General features: G+C 46.1%; 1 protein-coding gene across 6 annotated transcripts in view; it reads left to right on the forward strand.

Moving 5' to 3' along the window:
• The first annotated feature begins 7,148 nt into the window (after window positions 1–7,148).
• The window catches only part of LOC112113708 (lysine-specific demethylase 6A), a 289,994-nt gene continuing 283,086 nt past the window's right edge, over window positions 7,149–14,056 (forward strand). For 2 of the 6 annotated variants that reach the window (XM_026650231.1, XM_026650232.1), the window contains exons 1-2: window positions 7,149–7,421; window positions 7,631–7,694. In XM_026650231.1, coding sequence (XP_026506016.1) covers window positions 7,258–7,421; window positions 7,631–7,694 — 228 coding nt within the window. In that variant the 5' untranslated portion in view covers window positions 7,149–7,257. Of the gene's footprint in view, window positions 7,422–7,630; window positions 7,695–8,033; window positions 8,097–14,056 lie in introns of those variants that run through there. The other 4 variants (XM_029911180.1, XM_029911181.1, XM_026650245.1 and 1 more) reach the window with 3 other exon arrangements.

Consider the following 14,056-nt stretch of genomic DNA (forward strand, 5'->3'; position numbering starts at 1 on the left):
CTCCTTGTTTTAAGATCCAAGGGGGGTTTGGATCTGTATTCACCAGGGAATTGGTGAAAGGTTTCTCAAGGCTTCCCAGGGAGGGAATCCATTGAGAATGGTGGCAGCGGGACCAGAGCTAAGCTGGTAGTTAAGCTTAGAAGTTTTCATGCAGGCCCCTACATTTGTACCCTAAAGTTCAAAGTGGGGATACAGCCTTGACATGGTCAGAAAAGTGACTATGTAAAAATGGCACCTTCTTACTCAACAGAGCTGCTCTCTTTGGCCCCAATTCAGCTAAACACTTAAGCAAATGCTTAACGTCAAGCACATGTCCTTTAATTGACTTCAGTGGGACTACTAATGTGCTAAAGGTTAAGCATGTGCTTAAATGCTTTGCTGAATTGGGGCCATGGAGAACAGAAGTACTTAGCTGAATCAGGGCTTAAATGTTCCAGGTAACATTTGCTTTCTCTACTGACAAATTTAATTTTTACTACTTTTTACTCCACTTAGTACTGCAGAGTCAATATGATTATGGAAGACTGAGTTGCATTCTATTCTATCTCATGCATCAACAACAGAATTTTTTACTGTTTTCTGATGGCAGAATTTCCATTATGGTGTTGAGGTAGGAGCTAAAAAAGTACTGTACAGCTTGACTTTCACATCACAAGGTGTTTGCAGAGCAGTTAGTAAAAAAAAAAAAAATTTAAAGAGAGTAAATTGAGGTCTGCAGTATTTAAGAGACAACCCCCCCCCAAACATAAACCTCCATGATGCTACTTTTACAGAGTCCCCTTTCAGAGTATACCTGCACTTTAAAATGAGGACTCCAGCTGGGTGTTCTTTCTCTTCTGTATTTTTAGCCACATAGTTTCAGCTGTGTTAGTTATATCCATACATCCTTCCAGATTATTCACATGGAGGGTACATTGGTCAATATATATATATATATATATATTTGATGCTGCCACTGAAGTCTCTAACTCCTTGATTTCTTGGCGGAATAATGGCAAGGGATCCAGGAATTCATCCAGGTTAGCAGAAGGTACTGGAATTCAAGGGTAAAATCCTGGTCCCACTGAAGTCAATGACAAAACTCCTAGGGTAAGGATTTCAACATAGGTTGCTTCAGTATTAGGTTGCAAAGGTGACACAGTCAGCTTCTATGACCAAACTCTCACGCTAAATAAATCTAGTAGATCTGGTTTTGATGCCTAATTCACCATTGATCTAGGTGATGTACAGTAAGTAATCTGCTCTTCCAGTTAAAAGAGATGGGCCCAAACCCAAATGCTGAACAATCTTGAACTGTGGGAAAGTTTTAATCTAGATCTACACTTTGCATCTTGTGCCAACCTCTTTAGCTAATACTTGTATTGTGCTGCTTAAAGCTATTCAGGGATGGCATGTGATTCCAAATGGGAGGGAAGAATGGTCTGAGTGGTCATGAATGTGACGAGAGGTGTCCATGAGATCATCTTTGTATTAAGATTTGGTCCACACTATGAAAAATTTGAGAACCACCTCAGAGAAAAACAAACAAACAAATTTTCAAATATTGCATCACAGAACTTATCTGAGGTGTAGTATCCTTATTATGTAAGGTTCCTTATTAACATGCTAGTTATTACTCTGGCTTATTTTTGGCAGTGTGGTCTAGTGGTTTAAGCATTGGGTTATATTTTATGTGATACACATGGAAAGTAGACTATTGAACAAATCTCAAGTTCTGAAATCAAGTGGTGTGGGCGGCACACAAAATCATGGCTACCTTTCACGAATGGGCCTAGCACATCCAATGATCTTGCACTCCTTTAAATCAATGGGAGTTTTGTTATTGACTTCCGTGGGTGTGAGAGCAGGCTCTAAGTTTGAGTCTAATTGTTTCCATTCAAATACTCATTTTAAATAACATATACTGTATATTAAGCCATTGGAAGGTAAAGGTGGAAGAGGAAAATGAGCCCCCAAAGATCTTACTTGTAAAGTTAGATGCTAAATTTAAGTCACAACAATAAAAATCTTGATTCCCCCGCCCCCAATTTCATTAACTACACTTTTTCATAGTCAGATACTACAACAGAAATCCATTTCCTCTAAGGGCTTGTCTACACTACCGCGGTAGTTCGACGGCTGGCAATCGAACTTCCGGGTTCGATTTATCGCGTCTGATCTGGACGCGATAATTCGAACCAGGAAGTGCTCGCCGTCGACTGCGGTACTCCACCTCAGCGAGAGGAGTACCGCGGAGTCGACGGGGGAGCCTGCCTGCCGCGTGTGGACCGCATCTGAACCGCGGTAAATTCGAACTAAGGTATGTCGACTTCAGCTACGTTATTCACGTAGCTGAAGTTGCGTACCTTAGATCGAATTGGGGTGTTAGTGTAGACCAGGCCTAAGTGACAGGTTGATGAATTTATCTGGTGGAAAGGATCTTAGATCATGTAATTTTCGAGGAGAGAAGATGAAACAGTCTGAAAATAGAGAAAGTAGTATTTAAAATAATTATATTCTAATATAAATCTGTTACAGAATTTGAGCTGTTGTTCTAACTTTTGAAAGTAAATTAGCAGTGACCTAAAGATTTGGGGAACAGAGATTATGTGACATATTTTCATATGGGTAAACAACAACTGTGCCTGCAAAAATACATACACACCTGTTACAAACTGCATTCCCTGCATTTGGTTTAAAAAAATTGGTAATAATATGCATGATACAAAGGAGTATCTTGGGGATAGGGGTGGCTCTATGTTTTTTGCCGCCCCAAGCACGGCAGTCAGGAGGCCTTCGGCGGCGTTCCTGCAGGTGATCTGCCGGTCCCGCGGCTTTGGCGTACCCGCTGCCAAATTGCTGCCGAAACCGCAGGACTGGCGGACCTCCCGCAGGCACGCTGCTGAAGGCTGCCTGACTGCCACCCTCGCAGGGACCGGCACGCCGCCCCCCGCGGCTTGCCGCTCCGGGCATGCACTTGCTACGCTGGTGCCTGGAGCCGCCCCTGCTTGGGGGAGACAACTGATGGAAGGGTGTGTAGTGTGTGGGAGAATTGATGGGGAAGAGAGGGATTATATGCAAATTTGTATCTGAATGTAAATACACTTTCTTTTTTTCTCTGGTGTTTGGGGGACTCCTGTAAGCAGGTTTGCTCAGAGCTGGGTGGTGAGGGAAACACAGAGATAGGATTTGAGCTGGGTCAATAGAGCATATGGACACTGGGGTCAGGCTGCCACTTTGTTCTCCAGGATTTCAGCTTTCGTTAAAAAAAAAAAAAGTGTTAGCCATTATATTTGCAATGAAAATCTTCAGAATGTGAACAGAGTATAACTGATCCCATGTTATCCCACAGAAAGCTTGAAAGTATCTCTCTGAGATTTATGAACAACTCCTGTCATTCCAGTGAGGAGTTAATGAGATGCTAAATGATACTTTAAATGTCAACATTAATTATTTCACTGATGATGAAAGCATGAAAGAAAAGGAGGATAACATTATGGAGATCTGCTAAATCTAGTACATTTTGACATTTGATTTCGCCATCCAGCTGTTGAAAGTAGTTGTGAGAATACCACTTTTGTTTTTTTTTAACTAGCAAATAAGGAGCAAAGTCAAAGGAGGCTAACAGAGCCCAGCAGGGCATCAGAACCTCACTGAGAAGCTAAGGAGAGCGTGCATTATTATAGTTTGAACATTTGTATAATCTACAGTGAGTAGGGTGAGGTTAAGGCAATTGAGTGTCCTAAATATACCATGACACAGGATTCCCCGAATCTCTGCCCCGGCACCATGACCAGCACAGTCCCCACTTGGAGTGGCAGGGAATTTTCCTACCCTGACAGATACTTAGAGGTAGGAGAGTGGCATAGGGCTCTCTTCTCTTCCCTAGGAAAGTAGGGGTGGGAATGGGTTTAGGCCCCATCTCCCAGGAGACAACTAGGCTAGGGTGCATCTGCTTGGGAAGGGTGGGCTATTGTTTCAGACTGTCTGCAGACTCAGGCAGACATTGCTGCTTGGTAACAGTCATTTCACATTGTCAAGCTTTTCTTCACAATCATGAGGGCTAGAAACTTACTTTTATGAAATGAAAGATAAGATTCTGATATAATCAGATGACTCCAGGAGCAGGGGCTCTAAGCACAGGCCTCTCTAGTTCCTATGTCTTAAAAGCTAAAAGTGAGGGATTGCAACTTGAGCAAAGCTTATGCAATGCATAGAGCTTGGAAGAATCTCTCTTTTTTCCTCAGTTTGACCCCCTAAGTCAGGGGTTCTCAAACTGGGGGTTGGGACCCCTAAGGGGGTAGCAAGGTTATTATATGGGGTCACGAGCTGTCAGCCTCCACCCCAAAGCCTCCAGCATTTATAATGGTGTTAAATATATAAACAAGTGTTTTTAATTTGGGGGAGGGGGGATTGCACTCAGAGGCTTGCTCTGTGAAAGGGGTCACCAGTACAATAGTTTGAGAACCACTGCCCTAAGTGAAGATGGAAGGTGGGGGCTGAGTGAAGTAGGAGGGAGGGGAGTATAGTTGCATGAAGTGGCTGATGGAGAGACAACTGGAAAGCTGGATGAGGTGCCATGTCAGCCTGGTTGTAGGGGAGGGAATGAGTTTTAAGCAGAAGATTTGGGTGCCTAGAGCAGTACGAGGTGACCTGAAAAGGGCAGATTGATAACTGGTGAACAAAGGAGTTAAGCTGGAAGCCCCAGGTGCTAATTGAGATACTGAAACAACAGAGGTAGTTTCTCTCCTGAATATCCCTGCTGAGGATATGCTTTCTGACACCCTTATTCACACTAAGCAGTGCTCTACCCCACAAGTACCCCACTGATATCAGTGAGACAATTTGAGGACTAAGATACTACCCACTGTAATGGGGCAGAATGAGACAGCCTCAGTGACTGAACACCAGTCTGAGATAGAACATCTCCAGCGTGTCCCTTAAAAAACCCTTGTATAGAAGAGGTTGGAGATCAAAAGGGAGACATAGGGCTCTGCCAAAACATCCTTACCTCCCCCTGCTGGTCTAAGGCAGGGGTTGGTCTTTGATCCAGTCACCATCCCAACTGCCATTTCAGAATATGCGTCTGAAGTCATGCCCACTCAGAGCAGAGGAAATCTGACTGCCAGAGAGAGGAGACAGGCAGCCTTTCCAGCCACTCAAGCCATAAGTGGGGCAGGGCGGAGGAAAAAAGAGTGGTGTGGTATGACAGGAGTTTGAGAAAATTGTTGTTCACCCCTTTTAAAGGGAGGGTGCAAGCTGTGAGCTATGCCAAGGTACAACAGCTGAGGGTCTACTCCCTAATAAATGTAACAGACAAGCATGATTTCATCACATGAAAAAAACCTTGGAATTTCCTGGCTATCCCAATCAGTTTAAATATGTGTGAATTAACTGAATTATGAAATAGAAGTGTTTTGAGTTTCTGGGTAATTTGGGGAGGAGGCAGGAACTAAATAATCCCAAAGCCTCAAGCGCAAAAACTGTGTACAGGCCAGGCCTTATTCAAGAGCAAATAAACAATGCAAGTAGTTATGTTTTTATATTTTAAATCATGGAGTGTCTTTCCACAATATTCTGGCTAGCTCCAAATCCACTTGCACATGCAAAGTTTCAGGAACCTCAGTGCTGAGGTGAAGCATTAATAGGCTGCTTCACACGTCTTCAAAAAAGTAAATTCCCATATTCCTTATCTCAACGCACAGATTAAAGAAAAAATAAACGTGAGAGGGCGATGGAGGTGACCCCCGCCTTCCGGGGGTTTTCTCTCGCTCATCTTTTGCACTTTCCCTCTGTGCTCCCGTGAGCTGGGCTCACTCCCAGCGCTCAGAAAGGTGGGCTGGAGATTCCCGGCTCCTGCCGGGACACCCGCGGTCTAAGAGCTTTCTAGAGGGGAGTTGTGCGACCTGCCCCACCCCGTGTGTGCGCAGAGCCACGTGGCTACACCCGGGAGCCCCAGCAAGTCCGCCTGTCACGGGCTGCCGGGGGCCCGAATCACTTATCACAACCCAGCGCAGGGGCCGCTGAGCCCGGGGCGGTGGCTCCTGACCGCGCAGCCCGACTCCGGCCCCGCTTTCACTGACGGGGGGGACCCAGGCACAGCCCCGTGACTGTCGCCTCCTTTGGCACGGCGCGCGCGGGGGGGGGTGCAGTAGGGAGTCTCCCTAGAGCAGCCCGGCTACTGCTCCCGCGGGCCAGGCGGAGGCCGCTGCCGGGGAGACCTTCTAGCATCGCAAGCGGCGTCCTCCGCGCGGCCACCCCTAAGGCTCCCCCGCCAGCGCGCGGGGCCGGAGACGCACCGCTCCCGCGGCGGGAGCCATGATTATCCGGCGGTGCCAGGGAGAACCACGCCCTACGCCCAGCCCCGGGGGGAGGGGCGGCTCTTCAACAACTGCTGCCCCCCGCCCCCGCATCGCCGCCGGAGCGGGCCCCGGGCCCCGTAGCGCGAGGGGCCCCGGTGTACGCTCTACCCCGCGAGCTAGAAACGCTCCCAGCTCCAGAGGAGCGGAACCCCCCGCCCCCCGACCTGCCGCTCCCCACTTGTTATTTAATGAATGCACACAAACTTGCTGTGCCTGAGTAACTGACAAAGCTCTCTGACTGACGAGACATTGTACCAATAGCAAGCAGATTCCCCACCAAATCCTGCCCCCTGGACATCCCCTGGACCAATGACGTGATGGCAGTTACGGGGCGGGCGCAGAGCGGGCCAACCAAGCTGGAGCGCAGTGGTGGAAGAGCGCTATGACTGACGTAAGTCAACAAAGGTCACGTGCAGCGCTGGGGAGGCGGCGATTGGCTGGACGGACCCGGGCGGGCGGGGGGGCAAGGGGGTCACGGTGGCGGCGTGGGGTTCGCTGTGTGACACAATTACAACAACTTTGTGCAGCTGCTGGGGAAGTTTGTACAGGCAACAAATATACCCTGCGCGGGCGGGCGGGGGGACCCTGTCACCCCGACTCCACTCACCCCGCGCCGCCGGGGCCAGCAGCGCAGCAGCGATGTAAACACGGCTCCGCCGCCATCGCCGCCTGCAGCCTCCTCCTCTTCTTCCTCCTCCCCCCGAGCCTCCAGCGCTGGGGCGCTCTTCCCCCTCCCTCCTCCTCCGAGCTGCGGGGCTTCCCCCCGCCTCCCTCCCTCCCCCTCCCTGCCGGCTGTTGTTGTTGTAATAAAAGTTGTGGTGTGTGTGTCGGGCGCCCCGCCCCGCCCGGCACTGGGGGGCGTTGGGGGCGCGCCGGGGGGGCGGTTGTGATTGTGAGTTAATTACGCTGCGTTTCCATGAAATCGTGCGGAGTGTCGCTCGCCGCCGCTGCCGCCGCCTCTGCTGCTCCTTTCGGTGATGAGGAAAAGAAAATGGCGGCGGGGAAAGCGAACGGCCAGAGCGAGGAGGACTTCGCTAGCCTGACAGCCGAGGAGAGAGCAGCCCTCTCCGGCCTCGACAGGTACCCGCGCCCCCCCCTGCCTCCGTGTCCCGCCGCTCTCCCCTCCCTGCCGCGGCGCCCAGCTCGGGCAGGGCCAGGGCGCCCGTCTCCGTGCGGGTCTTGTGCGGGCTCCCGGCCGGCCGCGCTCTGTCAGCGAGCCCGTGCGGGGGCTTCTCCCTGACTAACGCTGCGCCTTGTGCTTCTCTCCCCCTCCCGCTCCCCCTCCGCAGCCGAGTCTTCGGGTTTCTGAGGCTTCATGAAGATGGCGCCAGAACGAAGGCCTTGCTGTTAAAGGTAAGAGGATGGGGGGAGGAGGGAGCCAGCCCAGCCCCGCCACCCTCCCCCCGAGCCTGCACGGCGTGTGTGTGCGCGTGGGCATGGGGTGGCACCGCCACAGCCCGGGGGGAGAGACGCGCTGGGGCACTGCGCTCCCCCCTGGCCTACGGGCTCGCCCCTCGCCTCTCTCCTGGCGCTCCGTGTGTGTTAGGAGCCCTCCCCCGCCCCGCCGGGCACATACAGCCCGGAGCTGCCCCCGAGCGCACGTACAGCCCGGGGAGCGGGCACGGAGCGCGGCCTGCGGCTTCTCTCAGGCACTTTCTGGGGCTTGCTCAGAACTGGGACGGAAAGTGCCTGCGCGTCAGGCCGGAGTCTCCGGCTCTGGAGCAAGCGGCGAGGAGCGCGGGGTGGCCCGAGAGGGTGGGTGTGCGGCGCTGCTGACGTTGGTTTCCCTCGGACCCTCCCTAGTGATTTTAACCCCGTTTGTATTGGGCTCAGGCTGCGCGCTCCCTGCCAAATCCCGGGCCTGCGCCCCTCACCCCGCTGTTGGCTGGAGCGGCGGAAACGCGGCCTCTTGGGTTGGGATCGCTCTAGTGCGGGAGTTGTGTGTCGCTTCGGAGTCAGTCGCTAAGTGACTTGTTTGTTGGCTGGATCCAGCTGCCTGAAATGTGTAACTTCTAGCGGAGTGACTCCCCGGCTGCCCCGCTCCTGCGCTGCTCCTAGGGAATGGCACAGTCTGGAGCCTGCCTGGTCTTTATACGCACACGTTTGTTTCTGTGAAAAGTTGTTGGCCCTGTCATTTAGTTAAGTAATGGCTGCTCCTGTCGGCCCAAGATGGCCGGACAGGGAGGAGAAAGAGAAAGGGGAGGGGGGAGGTAAACAGGGAAATAAATAGTAGGAATGAATATACACATCGGCTGAAATGTGTAACCCCCCACTGTGGTTAAGGCAAACTCTCTTGCGCATTGCAAGATTCTTCTCGTTGCTTTCCTAAATACAGCGTTTGCAGAGCTGGCATAATCCTTATCAACCTGTAGCACATTTAGCTCCCCATCCACAAGCTAGTGACAAAGGCTGTGCAGCTGGAGTATCTGTCAGTTTGTATCTTAAGACTGAAAACAGGAGGAAAACATTTGTGTACAAAATAATTGGAACCCATTAATAGATAGCCCCGTTGCAGCAATAGATATTGAGCTATTTGATATTCCTCTGGTTTCTACGTTGGATTTAGTAGCTTTGCATTTGACACTTCTCTCATCCTATTGTGTCCATGCTGGATGCGAATGTTTTTACATGAATATGTCCTTTCCATTATTCTTGTCTGATTTTCAAACCATATCTCCAAGTGTGTTGAATTCAGTATTTAAGGCCTCAATATAGGGTAAATTTCTTTCTGGCATAATGGCAAAGCTTAATATTAGAATTTTTTCAAAAACATTTTTCTTTGAGCTTATGTTTTACAAAATAAGGTTTTGCTTGTTGCTTATGAGTTTAAAGTTATTGACAAACTTTTCAATATCTATGAGATGGGAGCATGACATCAAATCACTTACATCTTTATTATTTTAATTGACATCTAATATGTAGATGTTATAATAGGAACCTTTAAATAGTACTGAGAATCACTAGAAACTGACTTTGAGGTGGAGTTTGAGAACACTTTAAAAAAAAAAAAAATTAGGATGTTTATGCTGTTCCTTACAGGTCTCTTGCAACTTCAGTACATTACCTTGTAGTTTGTGTTTTGTGAAATCAAGTAGTAAAGCAAATTCAATTCTAACCGCTAAGATTTGATTCTTGCCATCCTGTGTATTTGTATTTTAATTGATGAATTTAATGTTTAGTGTTTATATGGCAATATGTCTGATACAATAATATAATGTGGTATATTTTGTGACTTTTGAAGCAGACTTCTACAAATGCGTTAGATGTTACCTTTTTATTATGTGAACACATGAAGTCTGTAAAATTAATATAAATAGGCAAATATCCCAATCTTCTATCTGAATTTTCCTTGTAACATTTTCTGGCTCTGCATACTGGAAATACGTAAGATGCAGGTTACCTTGCGAAATGATTTCTGACTAAAATTTGTCATTTAGAAATGACAAATCAAGAGAATTATTTGGAGAGTAAAAGAATCAGAATGTTACTATTCAATACAAAGTATTTGGCAAGAAATTCATGCAAAAAAGTTTCATTCTATTTACAAATTTAGCTTGTGTTACTTCAAGATTGTTTAAGTTACTGTCCTAGCATGATTCAAAGTTAATATAGTTTAAGATGCACTACTTATGCTCTGGTCACTTCTCGCATGTGAAGCTTACATATATACTGTTCGATCTAGCCTTGCACTGGGAGGGATTTAGGCTGGATGACAGAACAGGTCATCAACATTTGATAGGTAATTTTTTATTGCTAGAAGTGACATAACAGCCATGTATTTTGCTGTAACCTGCAATTCTGTTGTACTGTTCCTGGAGTTAGAATAATTTAATTAAGTCTGTGCATGAAAGAACAATAGCTAACAAAACTCCTAGACTCTCTAGTTATGAAATCCTATCTGCATAATTCAGAATTCACTAGCCAAAACATTAAGGACTCTGTTGTGCTGTTTACTCAGTCGCACATTGGGAGAAGCGTGGAGTCATACTGTTTCAGGAGGAGTTCAAGGAGGAATTGTCTTAGAGTATATCTACATTGCTTTTAAAAACCACAGCTGGCCCGTGCCAGCTAACTCGGGATTGGGCTAAGGGGCTGTTTAATTGTGGTGTAGATGTTCGGGCTCGCACTGGAATCCAGGTTCTAGGGACCCCTGTGAGGTGGGAGGTTCCCAGAGCATGGGCTGCAGAGCCCAAACTCTACACTGCAATTAAACAGCCCCTTATTCTGAGTCAACTGGCACAGTCCAGCTGCGGGTGTCTAATTGCAGTGTAGACATACCCTTAGAGGCAGAATTCTTACTGATGTTCCCATTCATAGAAGGTGGTTGCAATGTGACTACCCCTCCTATGTCTGGCAAGCTCTACTGGCTAGAGTGCGAAGAAGGTTAGGATCATGGTCCTCCTTATTTCTGATAGCCTCCCTGAGACTAAAATAATTCTCAAAGGAAAGGGGGAAGACAGTCCTGTGTTCCACCTAGGAGGGAGTTTACTCCTTTCTCCCTCTGAGCACTTGCTGAGAATAAGGATTATAGTCTGACACTAGAGGTCCTGTCTTGTAAGGTGGTAATGCTCTGTAGGATGTGTCATTGTAGAATGAATTTCATTGGGTGCTGCCCTCACACTTAACAAATCAGAATGGTGTGTATATTATAACATTGGACCCACACACCTTGTGTTCTGTGGTATATTGAAAGTCTAGTCTAGAGTAGATGCATGTTATGTCACTGAACAATGTATTGCATGCATTATAGGCTGGACAAAATTGAAACTTTGATGTATTATGTAATTGTGTATTTTGGCATTATTGTGTGGTGATATAAAACTGAAGAATTACTGTTTTCAAAACTTTCAACTTTATTTTGCAACAATGAATCCTGAAAATATTAGTTTGGAAGGTGTGCTTTCAATCTCTGCGATTAGTATGGCTTTTTATGGGGCGGGGAGAGCCTGGGTATAGGATGGAAGGCTCTTGTATCCTAATTGAAATGCTGAGATCCTTGTTACTGGTGCACTGAAACCAGTTTTATAGGAAATATCTCTCAGCTGTTCACTAGAAGGTCAGACATGAAGGTGCAAAAGGCACTCTTTGGTATCTTGATGTCTCCAGTAGTTTGAATACATCTGATACTTTCCTTCCCTTGTTCCTGCTTTTCTCAGGTAGTGAAGGCTTAAAAAAATGCTTGGAGGAGAAGGGAAGAGTTATAATATTGGAATTAGATTGCAAGGGGAGCCCTTATTAATGTTCTTGTGGTATTTAGTCAAAGTTGACATTTATTCCTCGTGACAAACCTTCATTTAATAAAATGTAATTGTTTGGCTTTTGTATTAGAATTCTGCAGCTTATGTAATATATTGGGTTCAGGACTGTTACTAACTCCCCTATTCATTGAGTCTAATCAATTTGGAATATACTGTTCAAAATCAAACATGTTATTATTTAAAGACAAGCAACTTTGAAGTCTAATTGATTAAAAAAGTAAAAGTAGTTTCATATACTACATCTGTGCTTCAGTCTCCTTCACAAGTTTTATACAATTTCTATTATGAAAGAGTTTGCATCTCCCCTGTTGTGAAGACGCCCCACGCAAACAGGGAAAAATAATTAAGTAGCTATGTGCAGTGCTATCAAATGCACAAAACACAATATTCTTTCCCTGTGCTGATCTTTCCATTATTCTTATGCTAGGTATTACTTGTAGCAGTGTGTTTACAAATATTTTACTGCCAGTGTGAATTAAGTTGACTGTATCCCTTTAATGCTGGCTGTCAATTTTCTGCTAACATATAATTCAGCATCCTTATTTTTTAATTATAGCAGAGTGCTTGAAAAGTAGTTAAGGAAAATATTTTAGTAGAAAAATCTAAGTGTAGTACAGTGACTTATTTTTGAGCCTTTTAAAAAAATCTTTTGGATTAATTTGTTTTCACCAGAACAGAAGAGAAACATTTGCTTTAAAATAATTACACTGCTTGTCTAATATAATGGCAGTGCTGGGAGCAGGGGAACTTGGGTATTGGTACCATGAGACTTGTGTAAAAGTGCTCTAAAGAGGGGGTGGTGTAATCCATGTTCTGTAAATTATTACTGAGCTGTTGCTTCATAGATCATGTTAATAAATTCCAAATTTTCCTTATGTTTATTAAAATCAATTGTCTAACATGCTTATATGAATGTGGAGGAAGGTGAAGCAAGTTACAATTTTGCAAGCAGTACCATACCTGGAAACTTGAGTTGCTGGTCTTGTTTTGAAGTATCTTGAGCAGTTTGAAGTAAAATCCTACAAGTAAAATTTCTTAGATATTGGAAGTGGGTGTATGGATTTCAGATTGGTTGGTTGTCTTTCTGTATTCCAGGTCTGCTTGAGCTTAAAGGCATAGATTTTTAAAAAAGCCCCAGTGGAAGAAATGGTTGAATATGTTCCATTATTCCTGGGTGTACAGTATTCTATTTTAAAACATTTTTAAAAAATAAGTGTGTGTAGACACTTACTTTACTTAAAGGGTGCAATATTCCTCTGTCATGTTTGTAGGTCTGATGCTTCATCTGTTACAAAATATTTACTTATTCAACAAATCAATGTTGTTAGCTCTCAAGGTTTGTGCATGTTCAAAAAGTTTTAGTACTCGATGTAGCATAAGTAGTGTTTGAATTTCAGCCAGATTTCTTGTCATAAATCAAGAGAGGCGTTATGGACATTAGTGTGGAATAATATAAATAAGATACTCTAGCTCATTTTTGTAGCTTTCCAAATGTCATATGGTATGAGTATTGCTGTTACAGTAGTGCCTAGAGGCTGCGACAGATTTTGAGGGTGGGGAGGGGGCATTGTGCTAGTTGATATGCATATACTACTCCTGGGGGCATTCTGTGCCAAAAAAATTAAAAATTCTGTGCACAATATTTTAGAATTCTGCAAATTTTATTTGTCAAAATAACACTACCAAAATAATTGAAACTGGTGTGATTATGTAATTTATTTAAAAATACCTGTCAGGAAGTATGTCTGAGCAGCGAGTTAAAGAAACCCCTAGGACAGCTTGCTTCCAGTTTCTCTGTCACCTTCTACCCTCCAGAGCCCTCCCTGGGTGCCAGACACTCACAACCCCTCCCCCCAGCACAGACACCTACTCCCCCTGCCCCCACCTGAGACCAGCTGCGGCCCCCCCGCTCCAGCCCAGACACTCACACCCTCTAACCCCTAGGACCAGGAATCCAGAGGGAGAAACAGCCTGATGTTGGGTCCTGGGCTTACACGGAGTTTCCTGTGCGCTGCTGCCTCTTTCCTTCAGGGCGTGCTGGGAACTGCAGCTGCTGGGAACCTTCCAGCTCCCACCCCATGTCTTCTATTTGCGAGCTGGGCTCTGCCAGGTCCAGTGGCCCTTAGTAGTGGGCAACATCTCTGCAGCCCATTTCTGTGGGTGGCGGGGATGGTAATTCTGCGTGCACAACATTAATTTCTGCAAAATTCTGCATTGCGCAGTGGCACAGAATTTCCCAAGGAGTAATATACATAATGCAGTACTTACCCTGAAATCTTTTTCTAAAAGAGATGCTCTGGTTCAAACAGGAATTATTTTGAGGAAGTTCTACAGCCTGTTATGCAGGAGGTCAGACTAGATCAGTGGTTCTGAAGCCGTGGACTGCTTCCTGCCCAATCAGCACATAGCTGTGTCCCGTGTGACATCTTCAGGGCCATACAGGTAGTATATATATAT

The sequence above is a fragment of the Terrapene carolina genome, unplaced genomic scaffold (genome assembly GCF_002925995.2).
Source record: "Terrapene carolina triunguis isolate 2854851 unplaced genomic scaffold, T_m_triunguis-2.0 Scaffold24, whole genome shotgun sequence".
Taxonomy (NCBI): domain Eukaryota; kingdom Metazoa; phylum Chordata; order Testudines; family Emydidae; genus Terrapene; species Terrapene triunguis.